This window comes from Nomascus leucogenys, chromosome 11 (assembly GCF_006542625.1).
Source record: "Nomascus leucogenys isolate Asia chromosome 11, Asia_NLE_v1, whole genome shotgun sequence".
Taxonomy (NCBI): Eukaryota; Metazoa; Chordata; class Mammalia; order Primates; family Hylobatidae; genus Nomascus; species Nomascus leucogenys.
Window position 1 is genome coordinate 110,360,082 of NC_044391.1, and position 23,096 is coordinate 110,383,177.

At 37.2% G+C, this 23,096-nt stretch overlaps 1 protein-coding gene across 1 annotated transcript in view; it reads left to right on the forward strand.

Moving 5' to 3' along the window:
- Nucleotides 1–23,096, forward strand: part of TPRG1 (tumor protein p63 regulated 1) — a 150,306-nt gene that overhangs the window by 63,993 nt on the left and 63,217 nt on the right. The window contains exon 4 of the mRNA XM_003256642.4: nt 2,252–2,428. Coding sequence (XP_003256690.1) covers nt 2,252–2,428 — 177 coding nt within the window. The remainder of the gene's footprint in view (nt 1–2,251; nt 2,429–23,096) is intronic.

The following is a 23,096-nucleotide window of genomic DNA, read 5'->3' on the forward strand; positions in this document are numbered from 1 at the left end:
AGACTGAGAATGTCAAGCAGACTCTCAAGAATTTCCTCTTTCTGTCTAAGTGGAGGAGGAGGAGGTGAGTATCCACTGGATGGAAACTGTTGAACCAAGACTTAAACTTTATGCCATTTCCTTTCACAATACCACTAACTGTACTATGGTATTCTGGCTGAGTACTTTTGGCCATAACCTTCTTCAAAGGGTTGTGGTAAGATATGGAACTAATACTTACGAATACAAAATGGCAGGCATATACTAGGACCTCAATTAATGACCTCATTCTTCTTTTCTTCCTTTTTCTGCTTCTCCTTCTTTCTTTCACTTCTGTCTCCCTTTTTCTGTCCTTTGTATCTTCTCCTGTATGTCCTCCTATTGATTCAACTCCTAACTTCATCTTGCCTGTCTGTCTTTAGATTACACTGCGAAGTGGCAAATAATTGGGTTACCCAAGTGACTTAGTGACACATGCCCTTCCAGCAATAGTAACAGCTAATTTATAAAGCCCTAACAGAGAATCATTTCTTTTAATCTTCTCCCCAAATGGATGATGTGAGTACTAGTATTGTCTTCATTTCACGGACATGGAACCTGAGCCATAGAAAGGTTAAAAGTCCAATATTACAGAGTTAGTAAGTGATAAAGCTGCAGATTTCCACCTCCACCCTCACACCACCAAAAGTCTGCCAAAATGATGATAACTGGAACTTATTTATCCACTCAATAGATAGGTATTTACTGCAGGCTATTTGACTGAAGGGGATGGAGTGAATAGCCCAACAGACACAGTCTCTGCCTTCATGGAACACACACATACACACACACACACGCACACACACACACACACACTCACACACACAGGGTTGATACTCAGCCTACTCAGCTTGTACTTATTAGCATTTCCCTACCTTCAGTATTGTGGTGTATATTCTGATTGGTCAGTGCCCACATGATACCCATTGCCAAGCATTTTATACTTCATTTCTTCTTACAAACTGTGATAAATGCTGCAAAGAGGAAAATATGTCTGCTTTGAGAAAATACAATGAGGCCAGGTTTATACAGGAGATTAGGAAATCCTCTTTGAATGAGACATTTGAACAATGACTTGAACAATTAGTGTTTTCAGCCTACTCTGAGATGACCCTGAGTAGGGGCGGGATTATACAGGCGTGTAGTCCATGTTATGAACCTAAAATCAAGGGGATGCTATTTAATAAAGTGAACGAGGAGTGACATCATTCAGTTTGTATGTTAAGAATTGCACTGTGGTTACTGTGTGGAGAATGGTGAGAATGGGGTGCCCATGCCATTTACACATTAGATTGATTCTGTGTGGTGAGGATTTAGACATGAATTGGTCATTAATCAACCTTTTCAGTTTTTTAGGGAAAAACAAAACATGTACCAAAACAATTCTAGTATAAGTCTCGAAGTGCTGTATCCTAAAGGCTATAGTAGGCAGATAACAAAAGCGCCGTCGGTCTGGGGATTATGAACCATGTTCACTCTCTTTTAACAAGAAGCTATTGTTTTTTATTTCTGTTCTCTCTGTTGGAGAAATTCTGAACTCTCAGTCAGAATGTTCCATGTGTGTCCTGGAAGGCTCTCACGTCTGAGGCCAATTAATTCAGTAAACACTTATCTAGTTTATCTACTTATCTATTTTACTCTGGTTCATAAAAATCTCACTTCACTTGTTTCACTACATTTCTAACACAAGGATATGGTAGGATGAGCTGCAAATAGGAATGAGATAACTTGGAAGACAGCGGACCTGTGTTCCAGTCTCCAACTTACTTCCCGTCAGCAATGCAACCTTTGGAAATTAGCGTAGGCTAGTTCGTAGTGAGTAAATTTGTGGTGCGGATTCAGCTAGAACAAAAAGATATTTTTGGTGTCCATGAAGGAAGATGTCCTCTATGAAGTTTCCTAGAGAACTGGGAAGATGTGGGGAAGTATGAGTCAGTTGACTGCTAACACCACACACACTGGGTATTCCCCTAATAGATTCCATCATAGGTAGGCAACCATCTTTGACCTCTGGGATGATAAAATATTTCTCCATCATCTTCCACCTTTCCTCCTTCTTTAGTCATGAGACCAGACTGAGTGGGGTAGTGGTGTGGTATTAGGTATTTCTCAGCCCCTCTCTCTTCTGAGTTGATCAAACTTCACTGTTTTCTGTGCTAGGAGAGATGTGAATGTCATTGCTTTTGACTTAGGCTGTGCCATCAATTTTTATTTGCTATGATGATTCCTATAGGATAGACCACTGGAACAATGAGAAGGAGAGAATTCTGCTGGTCACAGACAAGACTCTCTTGATCTGCAAATATGACTTCATCATGCTCAGTTGTGTGCAGCTGCAGCGGATTCCTCTGAGCGCTGTCTATCGCATCTGCCTGGGCAAGTTTACCTTCCCTGGGATGTCCCTGGACAAGTGAGTATATATCTTATACTTGAAGAACTGGTGCAACAGGGATGGACATGCAGGGAAAACAAGCCAAAAATTCAGTTTGGCACTGTAAGCTGGGAGAACCCAAGGGAGGATAGTGAAATCATGAAAGTTGAAATCATTAAACTAGAGTTCCTACTCTATGTCAGCCTCCAGGGATACAACTTTAAGTAAATACATTAGTTCGTTTTCACGCTGCTGATAAAGACATACCCCAAACTGGGAATTAAAAAAGGTTTAATTGAACTGACAGTTCCACATGGCTGGGGAGGCCTCAGAATTATGGCGGGAGGGGAAAGGCTCTTCTTATACGGCCGCAGCAAGAGAAAATGAAGAAGAAGGAAAAGCGGAAACCCCTGTTAAACTCATCAAATCTCGTGAGGCTTATTCACTATCACGAGACTGGCATAGGAAAGACCGGCTCCCATGATTCAATTACCTCCCCCTGGTTCCCTCCCACAACACATGTGAATTCTGGGAGATACAACTCAAGTTGATATTTTGGTGGGGACACAGCCAAACCATGTCAGTAAATTTGTATTTTAGTATGAGGACATGACAAATAAATAGTTAATGTAAGGAAGAAAGAGTTGTGGGAACATGGGGAAAATGCACTCAACCTAATTTGTGTGTCAGATAATCAGAGAAAACTTTCAGAAGAAACACTTGAGCCAATATTTAATATTGGGGAGGAGTTAGCCAAAGAAGGAGAACCAAAGGGGAAGAACGTTCCAAAGAGATAGCTAAAAAGTGTAATGCCTCTGGGAATTGAAATTATTCTGTAAATCTCAGTGGATAGAACCAAAATGGGTAGTAGCTCTTCTTATAAAATGTCTCTTGGGATCATTCCTGGAAGCTCAGTGACGTGGGGGTGGTGAGGTGTGTCAACTGTTTCACAGATGTTGACAAATACCAAGAGACTTGGTGAGCTCTACAGGGGAGAACGCTGAATTGGGTAAGTTCCTGTCATGGTCTTCGAGGCATCTGCCTTTACTAAACATTTTTTATCTAAGCCAGAGAAACAACAGTCTGCCTCTAAGACTGAATGTGAGGTCTTCCCATTGAATTGTGAATTCCTTGAGGGAAAATGTTGATTTTGTTGTCCTTTAAGCACCTGGCATTAGGACTGGCATATAGTAGGGTTTGAAATCTTTTCAAGATACAGAAAAAAGCACAAGTTCATCAAGTGATTGGTTTTCCTTACACTATGCATAATACATAAAAAACTTATTTTTGCATATTCTTTTTATGGATACAGGAAGTGATTAATTTATTAAGTTCATTAGCTTTTAAAACTGTTGAATTTTTTCAATAATAATATTACACATTGTAAAATGTATATTTAAATATTACAAAAATGTTCATTTTCAGGAACTCTGTCTTCTACACCAGACCCTCGGTTCTTCAGCCTTCTTTCCATGGGTGATAGTCAGCAGTTTCTTGTTTATTTTAAAATAAATAGTCTATAAATATAAAAGAATAAAAAGGTCTGTATTAGTCCATTTTCACATTGCTGATAAAGATATACCTGAGATTGGGCAATTTACAAAAGAAAAAGGTTTATTGGACTTACAGTTCCACATGGCTGGGAAGTCCTCACAATCATGGCAGAAGGTGAAAGGCACATCTCACATGGTGGCAGACAAGAGAAGAACTTGTGCAGGGAAACTCCTGTTTTTAAAACCATCAGACTTAATGAGACTCATTCACTATCACGAGAACAGCACAGGAAAGACCTGCCCCCATAATTCAATCACCTCCCTCTGGGTTCCTCCCATGACACATGGGAATTGTGGGAGTTACAATTCAAGATGAGATTTGGGTGGGGACATAGTAAAACCATATCAAGGTCTCTCTGTGTATATATGCTTATATACTTTTAAAAGTATATATCTACACACGTATTTATTATGTATTATTTTACCTAATGAAAGCACATGTCAGAAACTGTCCTGCCTCATGCTATAATATCTACCAGTGATATAACTTGGAGATTAATATAATCATCTATAGATCAATCTCAGTGTTTTTTAATAGTGCAGAATATTACCTCTTAAGCTTGATCTATTTAGCCAGTCCCTCACTGATATGTATCTATTTTTACTGTTGCTGCTACAAAGTGCTGCTACAAATATCTTTGCTTACAGGACTTTGCACAAACATGTAATTGTTCCTGTAATGCATTAATGGATTTCTGGAAGTGGAATTTTTAGGTCAAAGTCATGTAAATTTTAACTGATGAGTATTGTCAAATTGCTTTCCAAACAGGTGCTACCAATTAATACTTTCACAAAGTATGAGGGTAATCTTTTCCACACACCCACACCAACATCAAGTATTACAAAACATTTTTACATTGCCAGTGAGATGGCAAAGAAAAGTCTCTTATTTGGGGTTTGAATTGCATCACTAGAATTTGAAGAACGGTATGTGTTTTTATCCTTGGATTAGAAAGCTATTTTATTTATGTTTCTGTGAACTGCCTATTTATGACTATAGCCCATATTTTTTTCTATTGGGATGTTTAATTTTTTTCTTATTGATTTGTAAGAGCTATTTGTGTATTAGAGAACTGAATTCCTTTTCTGTCCTATATGTTGCAAATAAATCTTTCCCAGTTTGTCATATCTCTTTTAACATTATTATGCTATTTTTCATGACCTTTAGTTTTGGGGTATTGATATGGTTTGGTTGTGTCCCCACCAAAATATCAACTTGAACTCTATCGCCCAGAATTCCCACATGTTGTGGGAGGGACCCAGGGGGAGGTAATTGAATCATGGGGGCTGGCTTTCCAGTGCTATTCTTGTGGAAGTGAATAAGTCTCATGAGATTTGATGAGTTTATCGGGGGTTCTGCTTTTGCTTCTTGCTCATTTTCTCTTGCTGCCATCATGTAAGAAGTGCCTTTCACTTCCTGCCATGATTCTGAGGCCTCCCCAGCCGTGTGAAACTGTAAGTCCAATTAAACCTCTTTTTGTTCCCAGTTTGTGGTATGTCTTTATCAGCAGTGTGAAACAAACTAATATAGGTATCAAATTTCTCATTCTTTCAAGTCTTCTAAATTTATGTCTTTTTGAGAAAAGCTTTCTCCATACTATAATTATAAACTAAATTTCTAAGTTTTTGTCTAGTGATTTTATTTTGCTTTTAACAACGGACTTATATTTCATCTAAAACTTGCCTTGAATAAAGAAGAAGGTATGCAATAAACTTTAATTTTTATCCAGATGGCAGGCTAGGTTTCTCGATATCATATATTCGATATTTTATTTTTATTATTTTATAATGTAGTACTTTTCTCTGTGTGTTTCTGTACCTGGATTTTCTATTCCATTCCATTTGTGTTTCTTAAAGCTCAAAATGGTTTTAATTATTATAACCTTATATTATGTATCAATATCTGGTTGGGTTACTCCCCACTTATTAATCTTGTTTTGTAGAATTTGCATATTTATTTATGCATATTTATTTTCTAATCAGCTTGCCTAATTTTTGAAAGTCTTATTTTTATTAAGGTTTTCAAATATTAAGTCAGCTTTTCATTCCTAAGATAAACACATTTGGTTGTGACATATTATTCTTTTTATGCATTGCTCGATTTAGTTTGCTAATATTTTATGGATAATTTTTGTGCCTGTGTTCATGAGGGATATTAGTCTGTTATTTTCATTTTTTAAAATGTTTTTGCTAGGTTTTCATATTTTGGCTATGCTGCCATCATAAAACAAGTTGGAAAATGTTCCCTCCTCTTTTATTTTCTAAAAGATTTTTTATATGAGTGGAGTTATCTTTTCATTGACTGTTTGATGGAGTTAATAAGGGAAATCTTCTTGGGCCTGATCATTTCTTGGTGGGAAATTCTTATAGTAAAGTTAATTTGTTTTATAAATATTCTGTTTATCATAATTTTTTCTCCTTGGGAGGCCCTCCCATCACAGGTCCTGAGGCTAGGGGGACTAATTTTTTTATTTCATATTAATTTTGATAAATTATACTTTTAAAGGAATTTGTTGTTTATTTAAGTTGTTGCAGCTGAAGGCATAAAGTTGTTAATAATATTTCCTTATAATCCCTTTAATATCCATCAGATATTTAGTGATATCTTCTTTCTTTCCTGATATTGGTGATTTTGTCTGTTCTCTCATTGCTATAAAGAAATATTTAAGACCAGGTGATTTATAAAGAAAATAAGTTTAATTGGCTTATAGTTCTGCAGGCTATACAGGAAGCAAAATGGCTTCCACTTCGGTGGAGGCCTTAGGAAATTTCCAACCATGGTAGAAAACAAAGTGAGGGGTGAGGCGTCTTGCATAGTGGGAGCAGGAGAAAGAGGGAGAGGGGAAGGTGCTATATACTTTTAAGTGACCAGTTCTCACTATTGTGAGGACAATACAAAGAGGATGGTACCCATTCCTGCTAAATCTGCCCCCATAATCCAATCACCTCCTATTATGCCCCACTTCTAACACTGGGGATTTAGTCCTCCTAGGCCTCAGGACCTGTGATGGGAGGGCCTCCCAAGGAGGTCTCTAAAATGCCTGTGAGTTGTCTTCCCCACTGTCCTGGCTATGAGCACTTGCTCCTTTTTATTTATGCAAACTTCTGCAGCCTACCTGAATTCTTTCCCTGAAAATTGGCTTTTTTTTTTTCCTACCATATGGCCAGGCTTCAAATTTTCCGACTTTTAATGCTGTTTCCTCTTTAAATATGAGTCCAACTTTAATTCATTTCTTTGCTCATATGTATGAGTATAGGTTCTTAGAAGCAGCCAGGCCACATCTTGAATGTGTTGATGCTTAGAAATTTCTTCCACTAGATAATCCTAAATCATCACTCTCAAGTTGAAAGTTCCACAGACACCTAGGGCAGAGGCACAGTGCAGCCAAGTTCTTTGCTAAGGCTTAACAAAAGTGACCTTTGCTCCGGTTCCAAGTAAGTTTCTCATTTACATTTGAGACTTAATTAGCCTGGCTTTCACTGTCCATATCACTATCAGCATTTTGGTGATAACCATTCAGCCAGTCTCTAGAAAGTTCCAAACTTTTTCTCATCCTCCTGTCTTCTTCTGAACCCTCTAAACTCATTCAACCTCTGCCTGTTACCCAGTTTCAAAGTTGCTTCCATATTTTTAGTTATCTTTATAGTAATGCCCTATTCCTGGTACCAATTTTCTGTATTATTCTATTCTCTCATTGCTATAAAGAAATATCTACGACTGGGTAATTTATTAAAAAAAGAGGTTTGCCATGTGCAATGGCTCACGCCTGTAATCCCAGCACTTTGGGAGGCCAAGGTGGGTGGATCACTTGAGGTCAGGAGTTCGAGACCAGCCTAGCCAACATGGTGAAACCCCGTTTCTACTAAAAATACAAAAATTAGCCAGGCATGGTGGTGCATGCCTGTAATCCCAGCTACTCAGGAGGCTGAGACAGGAGAATTGACTGAAACTGGGAGGCGGAGATTGCAGTGAGCTGAGATCGAGCCACTGCACTCCAGCCTGGGTGACAGAGATGAGACTCCATCTCAAAAAAAGAAGAAGAAAAAAAAGAGATTTAATTGGCTCAGAGTTCTGCAGACTATACAGAAACTTCTGTTTTGGAGGGCCTCAGGAAGCTTCCAATCATGGCAGAAGGAAAAAGGGAACAAGGCATCTCACATGGTAGGGGCAGGAGCAAGAGAGAAAGTGGGGAGATGCTACACACTTTTAAATGACCACATCTTACAAGAACTCACTCACTATCATGAGGAGAGTACCAAGAGGATGGCATTAAACCATTCCTGAGAAATATGCCCCCATGATCCAATCGTCTTGCATTAGGCCCCACCTCCAACACTGGGGATTACAATTCAAGATGAGAATTGGTGGGGACACAGATCCAAACCATATCAGTGATATGTGTCTTCCTTCTTTTTTCTTTTCTGTTGATGATCATACCAATTCTGTTGGTTTTTAACAAGATTATGCTTTTCACTTGGTTAATTTTTACTATTGTTTTGCTAATTACTAATTAGTTGATCTCTATATCTCTATCTCTGCTCTCTTTTTTTTTTTTTTTTTTTTTTTTGAGGCAGAATTTCACTCTTGTTGCCCAAGCTGGAGTGCAATGGTATGATCTTGGCTCAGCACAACCTCCACCTCCCGAGTTCAAGCGATTCTCTTGCCTCAGCCTCCCAAGTAGCTGAGATTACAGGCATGTGCCACCATGCCCAGCTTATTTTTTGTATTTTTAGTAGAGACAGGGTTTCTCCATGTTGGTCAGGCTGGTCTTGAAGTCTCAACCTCAGGTGATACGCCTGCCTTGGCCTCTCAAAGTGCTGGGATTATGGGTGTGAGCCACTGCGCCCGGTCCATTTCTACTCTTATCTTTATTATTTCCTTTATTCTACTTTGGGTTTACTTTTTCTTTTTTTAACTGCTTAAAGTGCAACCCAAGATTATTGATTTTAAACTTTCCTAATATGAACATCTACAGTTATTAATTTCCTTTTAAGTACTACTTTTGCTGCATCCCAAAGATTTTGATATGTTGTGCTTCTATTATCATTTAGAGATATTTTTAAATTTTTCTTGTGATTTTCCTCTTGACCCATGGATACATTGTAAGTTGTATTGGCTAATTTCCAAATACTTCAGGTTTTTATAGATATCTTAATTCTACTTAATTCTAATTTAGAGAGCATACTGTCTTTAATTTCATTCCTTACTGATACTTTCAGATTTGTTTTATGAAGTGCATTATGATATATCTTTGTGAATCTGTCATGTACACTTGAATTTTATTTGTAGTTTTTTACAAATATCAATTGGGATACTGTGTTTGATAATGCTATTTAGATTACATATATTTTTAATGATTTTTTGTGTAGCTTTTTAATAGTTACCGAGAGGAGTGCAAAAATCTATCACTGTGGAATTTTCTAGTTTTCTTTTTAATTTTGTTAACTTTTGCCTCACATATTTTGAGTCTATTATTAGGTGCATACACATGTATGATTGGTGTCTTTCTGGTGAATTCAGCCTTTTTTTCATTATGAAGTATTCTTTATTTCTGGCAAAATTCTATGTTATAAAGTTTATTTTAAAATCTTATATTATTATAACCACTGTGTCATTTTTATACTTACCGTTTGCATAGTGATATGATTTGGCCGTGTCCTCACCCAAATCTCATCTTGAACTGTAGCTTCCATAATCCCCATGTGTTGTGGGAGGGACCTGATGGGAGGTAATAGAATCATGGGGGTAGATTTTTCCCATGTTGTTCTCATGATAGTGAATAAATCTCAATATATCTGATGGTTTTATACGGGGCAGTTCCTCTGCACATGCTCTCTTGCTTGCCACCACGTAAGACGTCCCTTTACTCCTTCACCTTCCACTATGATTGTAAGGCCTCCCCAGCCACTTAGAACCGTTGAGTCCATTAAACTTTTTTCTTTATAAATTACCTAGTCTTGGGTATTTCTTCATAGCAGTATAAAAAGGGAGTAATACACATAGTTTTTTTTTATCCATTTACTTTCTACTTATTTATGTCTTTGTATTTAAAGTGTGTTTGTTGTAGAAATCACAGTTGGCTCATGCTTTTAATCCATAACCTGTGAGATAATGTGATAACTTGTGCTTTGATAAATCATAAGTATTTCAAAGAAATTTAGATAAAATAGTCTTTTATATTTACTTAGATGTTAACATGTATGATATTCTTCATTTCTTCCGTAAGATTCGTTTCCCTTTAACGTCGTTTTTCCTATACATGAAAAATTACATTTTAGCATTCCTTGTAGTATAATCTAGTGGTGATACATTCTCTTAGTTTTTCTTTCTGAAAATACTTTTATTTAGTCTTAATTCTTGAGGAATATTTTCTCTAGTTATAGAATTTGGCTTGACATTGTTACTTCTTTCTTCTTTCAGCACTTTCAAGATGTTGTCCCACTATTGCTTGGCTTCCATCTCTGATGAGAGGTCCACAATGATTTGAACTGGTGTTCCTCTTTATATTCTTTGGCTGCTTTCACATTTTATCTTTATCTTTAGTTTTTAGAAATTTGACATTGATGTGCTACATGTGCTTCTTTTTTATTTATCTTGTTTGAGATTATCTAAGCTTCTCACATCTGTAAATTTATCTTTCAACAAGTTTCAGAGGTTTGGGGCTATTACTTTTTATTTCATTTTTTCTTTCTATTTGTTTTCCTGGTACTTAAATTACATGTATGTTAGAATTTCTGACACTCTCCCACAAGTCTCTGAAGCTCTATTTTTTCCCATTCTTTTCTGTGACTTATCTTCAAATTGGATGATTTTCTTTTATCTATCTTCATGTTCACTGAAATTTTTCTTTGTCATTTAATTCTGCTATTAAATCTATCCAGTATTTTTATTTCAAATATTATACCTTTTTGTTTTAAAATATCCATGTAGTTCTTTAGTATAGGTTTTATTTTCTTAAGAAATTTTATATTTTTATTGTTATGAGCATAGTTTCTTTTACCTAAGTTAGCATAATTACAATAATTGCTTTAAAGTTCTTTCTGATAATTTCAACCTCTTGGTCATCTCAGGATTGCTTCTGTTGACTGTCCCTTTTCTTGAGAGTGGTTCATCTTTTCTTGGTTTTTTTTTTTTTTTTGGTATATAAAATACTGTGGGATTTATTCCTCCTTGAAATTGTGGAGACTACTTACTCTCCAAAGTCTTCAGGTAGTTTTTTTGTTTGTTTTTGTTTTTTTTGGCAAAGTGGGGAGTGGAAGAATGGGTTTTATTCACTTATCAATTGTGTCTGCAGAATTTCAAGTTATTATTTTCAGGAAAAGCAGTCTGCTGGGAATCTATGCCTAGTTACTGAATTTTATCAAACGTTTTTGCTGCATCTTTGAAGATGATCATATATTTACTTTTCTCCTTAGGTTTAATAAAAAATGCTCACACATTTCTTATTATTGAAACATTTTGGCAGGTTCAAGGTATGAATACTACCTGGAATTAGTATATAATTATTAATATGCTATTGAATATTAATTGCAAGTATTAATAGGTTTTTGCATTAATATTCAGAAGTTTAATTGACATACAGTTTTTTTTTTAATTGGGCTATCCTTGTAAGTTTGGTTTCAATGTTAGATAATTTTCTTAAAAACTACTTTCTCTTTATTCTCTATTGACTTTATTAGATAAACAAATGGCTTTATTTGTTACTTAGAATGTTTGGTGTGTTTCACCTATGAAAATGCCTGAACCTGGTGCTTTTAAAGGAAGATAAACACTACAACTTTCTCAATTTTCTCTATAGCACTGGCATGTTTAAATTTTTTTTCTTTCTTTTATGATAAGTTTCAGTCATTTATGTCTTATTAGAAGATCACTTAGTTTTGTTCAGGTTTGTAGATACTCACTCAATTGAGAAAGCCTAAAAGAGGTAATTAAAGTAATAATAAAAGTTTATTTTGCAGATAATTACTTTCTTCCTTGTGTGAGGATTCTATTAGCTAATGGTTGGTTGATAGATTTTAAAGTACCACTTCTTTTGCGTTTACTAGTTCATAATAGAATTCTTTTTTTCTCATTCATTATTTTCTATATTTATCTGCATTATGTATTAATTCTATCTTTGTATATATATCTTGCATTTTATAACTTCACTTGAAATTTTAATTCATTTATGGTTATTTTTGTTAGATATATAAGCTTTCTGACTATTAAATTTTCATTAGTGTGGCTTTTTCAGATACCTAATAGTTTTTATTATTATATTTCATATATCCTAATATTATTGTTTGTTCATTTCCTCTTTGACCTCATAATAGATTGAAGTAACTTTATTTAAAGTTGAATTTTTATGCTTTTAAATTTTGTTATTAATTTATAGTTTTATTACATTGTGTTCAGCGAATTTCTTCTCTTACTATTTCTACTCTCTGGGAATTACTAAATATGTTTACCTTTAAATCGCCAATTTTTTTATCAATTTCTTAAATACTTAAATGTGCTCTCTCTGCTTTCTACTTTCTCTCTCCTCGGAATTAGCATATCACTATTATACTGCTTTCTCTCTTTTTGGAATTAGTATATCATACGTACAGAGTTCTACATACAGTGTAAATAAGTGGTAGTGAGATTAGTGTATCATATATATAGAGTTCTACATATAGAGTTTCATAAGTGGTACTGAGATCTATCATTATGTTATTTAGGTATACTCTATCTTTGTCTATTTAGTAATAAATGTTATATATATTGCTACATTTAGTTATATACATGTAATGTTTATATATATGGCTACTTGATTTGTCATAGATTGAGATAGGATAAATTTTTTTATTACTGTGGTGGATTTATTTTACTCTTGTGACTTTACATGAATGTTGATATTGTATTTTTTATTGTAGAAATATTCATAGATGTTGAATCTTTGCTTTAGATGCAATATTTTTCATTATAGAGTTTAATTACTTTAATAACTTTCCTGATGAATATTGCAACCCTTACATTCTTTTTCTTTGAATTTTCTTGGTATATCTTTGTCTATTTTACTTTAAGCATTTTGAGCCTCTGTTTTTGATGTGCACTTGCATACATCATATGATTAAATTTTACTTTGTGATCCAATCTTGGGGTCTTTTTCTTTTAATGGGTAAGATTAACCTATTTACATATATTAATACGACAGTTACGGCCTTAATTATAACATTTTGATTTTTGTATTATTATTTTTTAAAAATATATTACCATGTTGTCTGTATTTTCTTTGCTTTTCATTGAGTGCATTTTCTTCTAACAGAGTAATCATAGGTTTCTGTTTCTACTAGTGATTGTAAGTGTAACTTAATAGTCTTAGTCTTATCTTTTTTGAATATTATCCATTGACTCCCTGATATAAACAGGGAGTCTCCCTGATGTAAACGTCCCATTTACAAGAACATCCCAATTCCTTCCTCTTATTTTTCTACTTCTACATCATTCTTTCAAGTTGCTTATAATGATCATTATTAGTTACTTTAATGGTTATTTATTTAGAAAATATGCTTCCGGTTTATGTGCCATCTTAGTGTTCATTAAACCTCCACTCTAAAGGATGAAAAATTTTCATATTTGTATCATTCTCATAAAATCTCACCCTTATTCTCCCTTCTTTCATTAGTTTTACCAAAGAAACTCTAATTTTTCATGGAATATTATATTTCCCATGGGACACCCAATTGTGACCACTGGGGGCTGATGTAATTCCAGCCTTCCTAATTAACCTGGGCAGCTTATCCAGATTTGCATCCTGTGGTTAGAGTGGGGAAGTCTGTGCCAACAGCTGGCATCTGTTAAGTGTTAAAGGGCTTTCTCTGGGCACCCTGGGCTAGGAACATACCGTGATGAAGTGATGGTTGTTTATGTACTGCTCAGGGTTTTTTAGCAAATATCCATATTAGAGCACTGGCAGAGGAATCCTGGGTTCTAGTCCCAACTGTTACTTTATTTGTTCATCTATTAAGAGGTGACATTAATCATCATTCTGCTTCATTAACTGTCTTATTGTTAGGTTCTAATGACATAACTTGAAAGCACTTTGTAATATGCCTCATAGATTTCAGGCGTTAACAAGTTCTGATTTTTTTTTTCCCCACCCCCTCCCCCAGATTAAAGCTTTTGTTAACATGGAACTAAGTAGACTAATTTGATTGTTATCTTTACTTCTAACTTACTTGGCCCTTCTCAGGCATTAAGTCACCATTATAAGGTCAAAGGTAAGGCAGCAGCAGGCAGAGAAAAGAGTAGGAGGCAAGGAAAAATCAGCTGCTAAATAATGGCAAGCTGACTCCAAAGGAGAGCCTGGACAGAGTCTGAGCAAATTCCCTCGTTAAAAAAAAAAAAAAAAAAAAAAATGCGATGATTTCATCTTAGTACCCACTCGCTGTAGGTGGTAATGTCGATGCTGTTTTCAAGTGTCTTTACCTCCCTTGTGCTATTTGACCTTCAACACCCAGGAAAAGGCAGAGCTGATTGAATACATCTTACAGGTGAGAAACGCGAGACTTAAAGGTGTTCAGGGATTCATGCATCATCAGCTATTGATCATGGGCCTTAAAATCTGTTCTTCTGACTCTCTGTCCAGTGTTTTTTTCTTTGGATATATAATATTTTATCCTCCTCTCTCTCCTTTACTTGCCTCTCTTCCCCTCTTCGCTTCCCTCCCTCTTCCTCTCTCTCTCTCTTTCCTTACCTACAGTTGTTCTGGTTTTTTGTCCTTTCTCTTCTCCCTTCCTCTCCATGTGCTCCTCTCTGTTACTGTAACTTCTGCTTAAGAGGCCAAGAAGAGCACTATCAGAACTTAGCAGACCAGTGCCAGCATATCCATATACTAGTACTTAATAAAACAGACTTTTGTTTTATGCAGTTTGCCTTTGGCTTAATATGAAGGAAAGGGGTGATGGCAAGAGACAACTAAAGGCTGTGGATGATTTGTGTGAAATGAAGGCAGATTCTCTTTGGATTAGAGCATTCATCAGAGACAGAACCAGGAAATAGTAAAAGGCCTGCTTCATCCTCCAGGGTAACTAGTCGCTAGTACATATCTTTTGTTATTGTTGCTTTTCTGAAATGGGAGCCCTAAATCTTACCTCTATCATAACTGGATTTACTCCAAGATTTTAATTAAAAACCAATTTCCATAATCCTATTGTGTTTATAACCTCCCAGAAAAGTAGAAGAAGTGGGGAAGACTATGGTTCCATGACAATTCACCACAGGTTTAAAGCTATGACTAATCTTAACCACACCATTTTCCTGCTATTTGAATTTGGACAATTTACTTTAATTTGGGGGGGGTGGGTCTCAATTTTCAATCTGTAAAATGTCAATAATATAAATCCTTGCGAGGCCTAACTCATAGGGTCATTTTAGATTTAAATGATGGATTTGACAGTGCTTTCTCATTTTTAAAGTGCTAAAATAAAGTTTTCATTTAAAGAGTTTTAAAAATCTATATTTACTTGTCAGCTCTCCCATTTTTTTATTTTCTAAACAAATTTATTCTCAAAGCAAAATGTGTGGATATTTCATGTTTTAATTAAAAACTGGAGACTATTTTTAGTTTTATTTACGTATTGGAAAACAATACATTGTGATTTGACAGGTACATCTCAGTAAATCCCAGTTTTTGATATTATTTATCATTTCTACTTGTATTTTCTTTTCTTTTTTTTTATTATACTTTAAGTTCTGGGATACATGTGCAGAACGTGCAGGTTTGTTACATAGGTATACATGTACCATGGTGGTTTGCTGCACCCATCAACCCATCATCTACATTAGGTATTTCTCTTAATGCTATCCCTCCTCAGGCCCCTTACCCCCCAACAGGCCCCAGTGTGTGATGTTCCCCTCCCTGTGCCCATATGTTTTCATTATTCAACTCCCACTTATGAGTGAGAACATGTGGTGTTTGGTTTTCTATTCCTGTGTTAGTTTGCTGAGAATGATGGTTTCCAGCTTCATCCATGTCCCTGCAAAGGACATAAACTCTTTCTTTTTCATGGCTGCATGGTATTCCATGGTGTATGTGTGCCACATTTTCTTTAACCAGTCTATCATTGATGGGCATTTGGGTTGGTTCTAAGTCTTTGCTATTGTAAATGGTGCTGCAATAAACATACCTGTGCATGTATCTTTATAGTCGAATGATTGATAATCCTTTGGATATATACCCAGTAATGGGATTTCTGGGTCAAATGCTATTTCTAGTTCTAGATCCTTGAGGAATTGCCACACTGTCTTCCACAATGGTTGAACTAATTTACACTCTCACCGGCAGTGTAAAAGCGTTCCTATTTCTCCACATCCTTTCCGGCCTCTGTTGTTTCCTGACTTTTTAATGATCACAATTCTAACTGGCATGAGATGGTATCTCATTGTAGTTTTGATCTGCATTTCTCTAATGACCAATGATAATGAGCTTTTTTTCATATGTTTGCTGGCTGCATAAATGTCTTCTTTTGAAAAGTGTCTGTTTATATCCTTCACCCACTTTTTGATGGGTTTGTCTTTTTCTTGTAAATTTGTTTAAAGTCTTTGTAGATTCTGGATATTAGCCCTTTGTCAGATGGATACATTGCAAACATTTTCTCCCATTGTGTAGGTTTAGTGTTCACTCTGTTGATAGCTTCTTTTGCTGTGCAGAAGCTCTTTAGTTTAATTAGATCCCATTTGTCAATTTTGGCTTTGTTGCCATTGCTTTTGGTGTTTTAGTTATGAAGTCTTTGCCCATGCCTATATCCTGAATGGTATTGCCTAGGTTTTCTTTTAGGGTTTTTATGGTTTTAGGTCTTATGTTTCATTCTTTAATCCATCTTGAGTTAATTTTTGTATAAAGTGTAAGGAAGGGGTCCAGTTTCAGTCTTCTGCATATGGCTAGCCATTTTTCCCAACACCACTTATTAAATAGGGAATCCTTTCCCCATTGCTTGTTTTTGTTAGGTTTGTCAAAGATTAGATGGCTGTAGATGTGTGGTGTTATTTTTGAGGCCTCTGTGTTATTCCATTGGTCTATATCTTTGTTTTGATACCAGTACCATGCTGTTTTGGTTAATGTAGCCTTGTAGTATAGTTTGAAGTCAGGTAGCATGATGCCTCCAGCTTTGTTCTTTTTGCTTAGGATTGTCTTGGCTATATGGGCTCATTTTTGGTTCCATATGAAACTTAATGTATTTTTTTCTAATTTTCTGAAGAAAGTCAATGGTAGCTTGATGAGGATAGCATTGAATCCATAAATTACTTTGGGCAATACAGCCATTTTCATGATATTGATTCTTCCTATCCATAAGCGTGGAATGTTTTTCCATTTGTTTGTGTCCTCTCTTATTTCCTTGAGCAGTGGTTTGTAGTTCTCCTTGAAGAAGTCCTTCACATCCTTTGTAAGTTGTATTCCTAGGTATTTTATTCTCTTTTGTAGCAATTGTGAATCAGAGTTTGCTCATGATTTGGCTCTCTGTATGTCTGTTATTGGTGTATAGGAATGCTTGTAATTTTTGTACATTGATTTTGTATCCTGAGACTTTGCTGAAGTTGCTTATCAGCTTAAGGAGTTTTTGGGCTGAGACGATGGGGTTTTCTAAATATATAATCATGTAATTTGCAAACAGAGATAATTTGACTTCCTCTCTTCCTATTTGAATACACTTTATTTATTTCTCTTGCCTGATTGCCGTGGCCAGAACTTCTAATACTATGTTGAATAGGAGTGGTGAGAGAGGGCATCCTTGTCTTGTGCTGGGTTTCAAGGAGAACGCTTCCAGCTTTTGCCCATTCAGTGTGATATTGGCTGTGGGTTTCTCATAAATAGCTCTTATTATTTTGAGATATGTTCCATCAATACCTAGTTTATTGAGTGTTTTTAGCATGAAGTGGTGTTGAATTTTATTGAAGGCCTTTTCTGCATCTATTGAGATAATCATGTGGTTTTTGCAACTGGTTGTGTTTATATAATAGATTACGTTTATTGATTTGCATGTGTTGAACCAGACTTGCATGCCAGGGATGAAGCCTACTTGATCATGGTGGATAATTTTTTTGATGTGCTGCTTGATTTGGTTTGCCAGTATTTTACTAAGGATTTTCACATCGATGTTCATCAGGGGTATTGGCCTGAAATTTTCTTTTTTTGTTGTGTCTCTGCCAGGTTTTGGTATCAGGATGATGCTGGTCTCATAAAATGAGTTAGAGAGAAGTCTCTATTATTCTATTGTTTGGAATAGTTTCAGAAGGAATGGTACCAGCTCCTCTTTGTACCTCTGGTAGAATTTGGCTGTGAAGCCATCTGGTCCTGGGCTTTTTTTGGTCGGTAGGTTATTAATTACTGCCTCAATTTCAGAACTTGTTATTGGTCTATTCAGGAATGTAATTTCTTCCTGGTTTAGTCTTGGGAGGGTGTATGTGTCCAATAATTTATCCATTTCTTCTAGATTTTCTAGTTTATTTGCTCAGACGTGTTTATAGTATTCTCTGATGGTAGTTTGTATTTCTGTGGGATCAGTGGTGATCTCCCTTTTATCATTTTTCATTTATTTATATATCATTCTTCATTAGTCTGGCTAGTGGTCTATCTATTATGTTAATCTTTTCAAAAAAACCAGCTCCTGGATTCATTGATGTTTAAAGGGTTTTTCGTGTCTCTATCTCCTTCAGTTCTGCTCTGATCTTAGTTATTTCTTGTCTTCTGCTAGCTTTTGAATTTGTTTGCTCTTGCTTCTCTAGGTCTTTTAATTGTGATGTTAGCGTGTCGATTTTAGATCTTTCTTGCTTTCTGCTGTGGGCATTTAGTGCTATAAATTTCCTTCTACATACTGCTTTAGCTGTGTCCCAGAGATTTTGGTATGTTGTGGCTTTGTTGTCATTGGTTTTAAAGAACTCATTTATTTCTGCCTTAATTTCGTTATTTACCCAGTAGTCATTCAGGAGCAGATTGTTCAGTTTCCATGTAGTTGTGCAGTTTTGAGTGAGTTTATTAATCCCGAGTTCTGATTTGATTGCACTGTGGTCTGAGAGACTGTTATGATTTCCACTCTTTTGCATTTGCTGAGGAGTGTTGTATTTCCAACTATGTGGTCGATTTTAGAATAAATGCTAAGTGGTGCTGAGAAGAATGTATATTCTGTTGATTTGGGGTGGAGAGTTCTGTAGACGTCTATTAGGTCTGCTTGGTCCAGAGCTGAGTTCAAGTCCTGAATATCCTCGTTAATTTTCTGTCTCATTGATCTGTCTAATATTGACAGTGGGGCATTAAAGTCTCCCACTATTATTGTGTGGGAGTCTAAGTCTCTTTGTAGGTCTCTAAGAACTTGCTTTATGAATCTGGGTGCTCCTGTATTGGGTGCATGTATATTTAGGATAGTTAGCTCTTCTTGTTGCGTTGATCCCTTTACCATTATGTAATGTCCTTCTTTGTCTTTTTTGATCTTTGTTGGTTTAAAGTCTGTTTTATCAGAGACTAGGATTGCAACCCTGCTTCCTTTGCTTTCCATTTGCTTGGTAAATATTCCTCCATCCCTTTATTTTGAGCCTATGTGTGTCTTTGCAAGTGAGATGGGTCTCCTGAATACAGCATATTGATGGGTCTTGATTCTTTATCTAATTTGCCAGTCTGTGACTTTTAATTGGGGCATTTAGACTGTTTACATTTAAGGTTAATATTGTTATGTGTGAATTTGATCCTGTCATTATAGTGCTAGCTGGTTATTTTTCCCATTAGTTGATGCGGTTTCTTCATAGTGTCAATGGTCTTTACATTTTGGTTTGTTTTTGCCGTGGCTGTTACCAGTTTTTCCTTTCCATATTTAGTGTTTCCTTCAGGAGCTCTTGTAAGGCAGTTCTGGTGGTGACAAAATCTCTCAGCATTTACTTGCCTGTAAAGGATTTTATTTTTCCTTTACTTATGAAGCTTAGTTTGGCTGGATATGAAATTCTGGGTTGAAAATTCTTTTCTTTAAGAATGTTGAATGTTGGTCCCCATTCTCTTCTGGCTTGTAGGGTCTCTGCAGAGAGATCCGCTGTTAGTCTGACAGGCTTCCCTTTGTGGGTAACATGACCTTTCTCTCTGGCTGCCCTTAACATTTTTTCCTTCATTTCAACCTTGGTGAATCTGACAATTACGTGTCTTGAGGTTGCTCTTCTCAAGGAGTATCTTTGTGCTGTTCTCTGTATTTCCTGAATTTGACTGTTGGCCCGTCTTGCTAGGTTGGGGAAGTTCTCTAGGATGATATCCTGAAGTATGTTTTCCAACTTAGTTTCAATATTCCTGTCACTTTCAGGTACACCAATCAAATGTAGACTTGGTCTTTTCACATAGTCCCATATTTCTTGGAGGCTTTGTTCATTTATTTTAATCCTTTTTTCTCTAATCTTGTCTTCACACTTTATTTCATTAACTTGATCTTCAATATCTATTATCCTGTCTTCTGCGCGATCGATTCGGCTATTGATACTTGTATATGCTTCACAAGGTTCTCGTGCTGTGTTTCTCAGCCCCATCAGGTTATATTCTATAAACTGATTATTCTAGTTAGCAGTTCCCATAGCCTTTTATCGAGGTTCTTAGCTTCTTTGCATTGGGTTAGAACATGCTCCTTTAGCTCGGAGGAGTTTGTTATTTCCCACCTTCTGAAGCCTACTTCTGTCAATTAGTCAAACTCATTCTCAGTCCAGTTTTGTTCTCTCGCTGGTGAGGAGTTGTGATCCTTTGGAGAAGAGGCATTCTGGATTTTGGAATTTTAAGCCTTTTTGCGCTGGTTTTTCCTCGTCTTCATGGATTTATTTACCTTTGGTCTTTGCTGTTGGTGACGTTCAGATGGAGTTTTTGCGTGGTCATCCATTATTTTTTTTTCGATACTGATGTTATTCTTTTCTGTTTGTTAGTTTTCCTTCTAAGTCAGGCCTCTCTTCTGCAGGTCTCCTGGAGTTTGCTGGGGGTCCACTCCAGACCCTGTTTGCCTGGGTATCACCAGCAGAGGGTGCAGAACAGCTAAGATTGATGCCTCCTCCTTCCTCTGGAAGCTTCGTCCCAGAGGGGCACCCACCAGATGCTAGCCAGAGCTCTTGTGTTTGAGGTGTCTGTTGTCCCCTGCTGGGAGGTGTCTTCCCATCAGGAGGCATGGGGGTAAGGGACCCACTTGAGCAGGCAGTCTGTCCCTTGGCAGAGCTCAAGTGCTGTGCTGGGAGATATGCTGCTCTCTTCAGAGCTGGCAGTCAGGAGCGTTTAAGTCTGCTGAAACTGTGCCCATAGCCGCCCCTTCCCCCAGGTGCTCTGTCCCAGGGAGATGGGAGATTTATCTATAAGCCCCTGCCTGGGGCTGCTGCCTTTCTTTCAGAGATGCCCTGCCCAGAGAGGAGGAATCTAGAGAGGCAGTCTGGCTACAGCAGTTTTGTGGCACTGCAGTGGGCTCCATCCAGTCCGAACTTCCCAGTGGCTTTGTTTACACTGTGAAGGGAAAACTGCCTACTCAAGCCTTAGTAATGGTGGACGCCCCTCCCCCCACCAAGCTCAGTATCCCACGTCGACTTCAGACTGCTGTGCTGGCAGCGAGAATTTCAAGCCAGTGGATCATAGCTTGCTGGGCTCCATGCAGGTGGGATCCACTGAGCAAGACCACTTGGCTCCCTGGCTTCAGCCCTCTTTCTAGAGTGAACAATTCTGTCTTGCTGTGTTCCAGGGACCACTGGGGTATGAAAAAAACTCCTGCAGCTAGCTTTGTGTCTGCCCAGATGGCTGCCCAGTTTTGTGCTTGAAACCCAGGGCTCTGGTGGTGTAGGCACCTGAGGGAATCTCCTAGTCTTTCCCGCAAAGATTGTGGGAAAAGCGTAGTGTCTAGGCCGGAATGCACCATCCCTCATGGCACAGTCCTTCATGGCTTCCCTTGGCTAGGGGAGGGAGTTCTTGACCCCTTAGGCTTCCCAGGTGAGGTGACACCCCACCCTGCTTCTGCTTGCCCTCTGTGGGCTGCACCCACTGTCTAATCAGTCCCAATGAGATGAACTGGGTACTTCAGTTGGAAATGCAGAAATCATCTACCTTCTGTGTTGATCTCGCTGGGAGCTGCAGACTAGAGCTCTTCCTATTCGGCCATCTTGCCTGGGAATCTTTTTTTTTTTTTTTTTTTTTTTTTAACGAAGCCTTGCTCTGCTGCCCAGGCTGGAGTGCAGTAGTGTGATCTCGGCTCACTGCAACCCCCACCTCCTGGGTTCAAGTGACTCTCCTGCCTCAGCCTCCCAAGTAGCTGGGATTACAGGTGTCTGCCACCACACCCTGATAATTTTTTGTGTTTTTAGTAGAGATGGGGTTTCACCACATTGACCAGGCTGGTCTCAAACTCCTGATCTCAGGGGATCCACCCACCTGGGCCTCCCAGACTACTGGGATTACAGGTGCGAACCACCATGTCCAGCCTATTTGTTTTTTATGCCCATAAGAAACAACAGTGAAGGAACTGCAATTCTGAGTGGTTGAGTGACTTGTATGTAATTGTGGAAACAGATGACAGTAGCATCTGAAACATGAAATTCTCTGATTTCACCTCCTCCTCTGCCTTGGTCATGTGACTAATTCTTACTTGTTCTCAAATGCATTGTAATTTTTGATGGTCACTAAGCCCCATTTCTTTCCCCATATTCTCATCTGAACTCTAATGAGGAGGTAGAATATAGACAGTTTAAGGCTTAAAGACCTTGTTCTGAAGTCGGGCTGACAGGGAGTCAATCCAGATTTCCCTCTGGGTGACCTGGAGCAAGTTACTTAACAATCCATGCCTCAGTCTTCCCATTTGTAAACTGGAGGGAGGAGGAGAGGGTTGGATAATAGTATCTCTCTTATTGGTCTGTGTTGAGGGTTCAATGAGATAATATGGGTAAAATGCTTAGAAGAATATTTGGTATATAGTAAGCATTTGAATTATGCAAGCATATATAATAGTTTTGGTAGAAAGACCTTGGTTTAGGATTCGGGGACCTGGGTCCTGGTACATTTTCCTGATATAAGTCCCCTCCCCTTGCTGAATCTCCTCTTGCTAAATTTCTAAAATCTCTAATTTTTCTTTGTATTGAATCCTTTACCTTTGTGGTACTCTATTAGTGTAGCAATTTTCCAAAAGCCATTCATCTTAGAGGGCTAAAT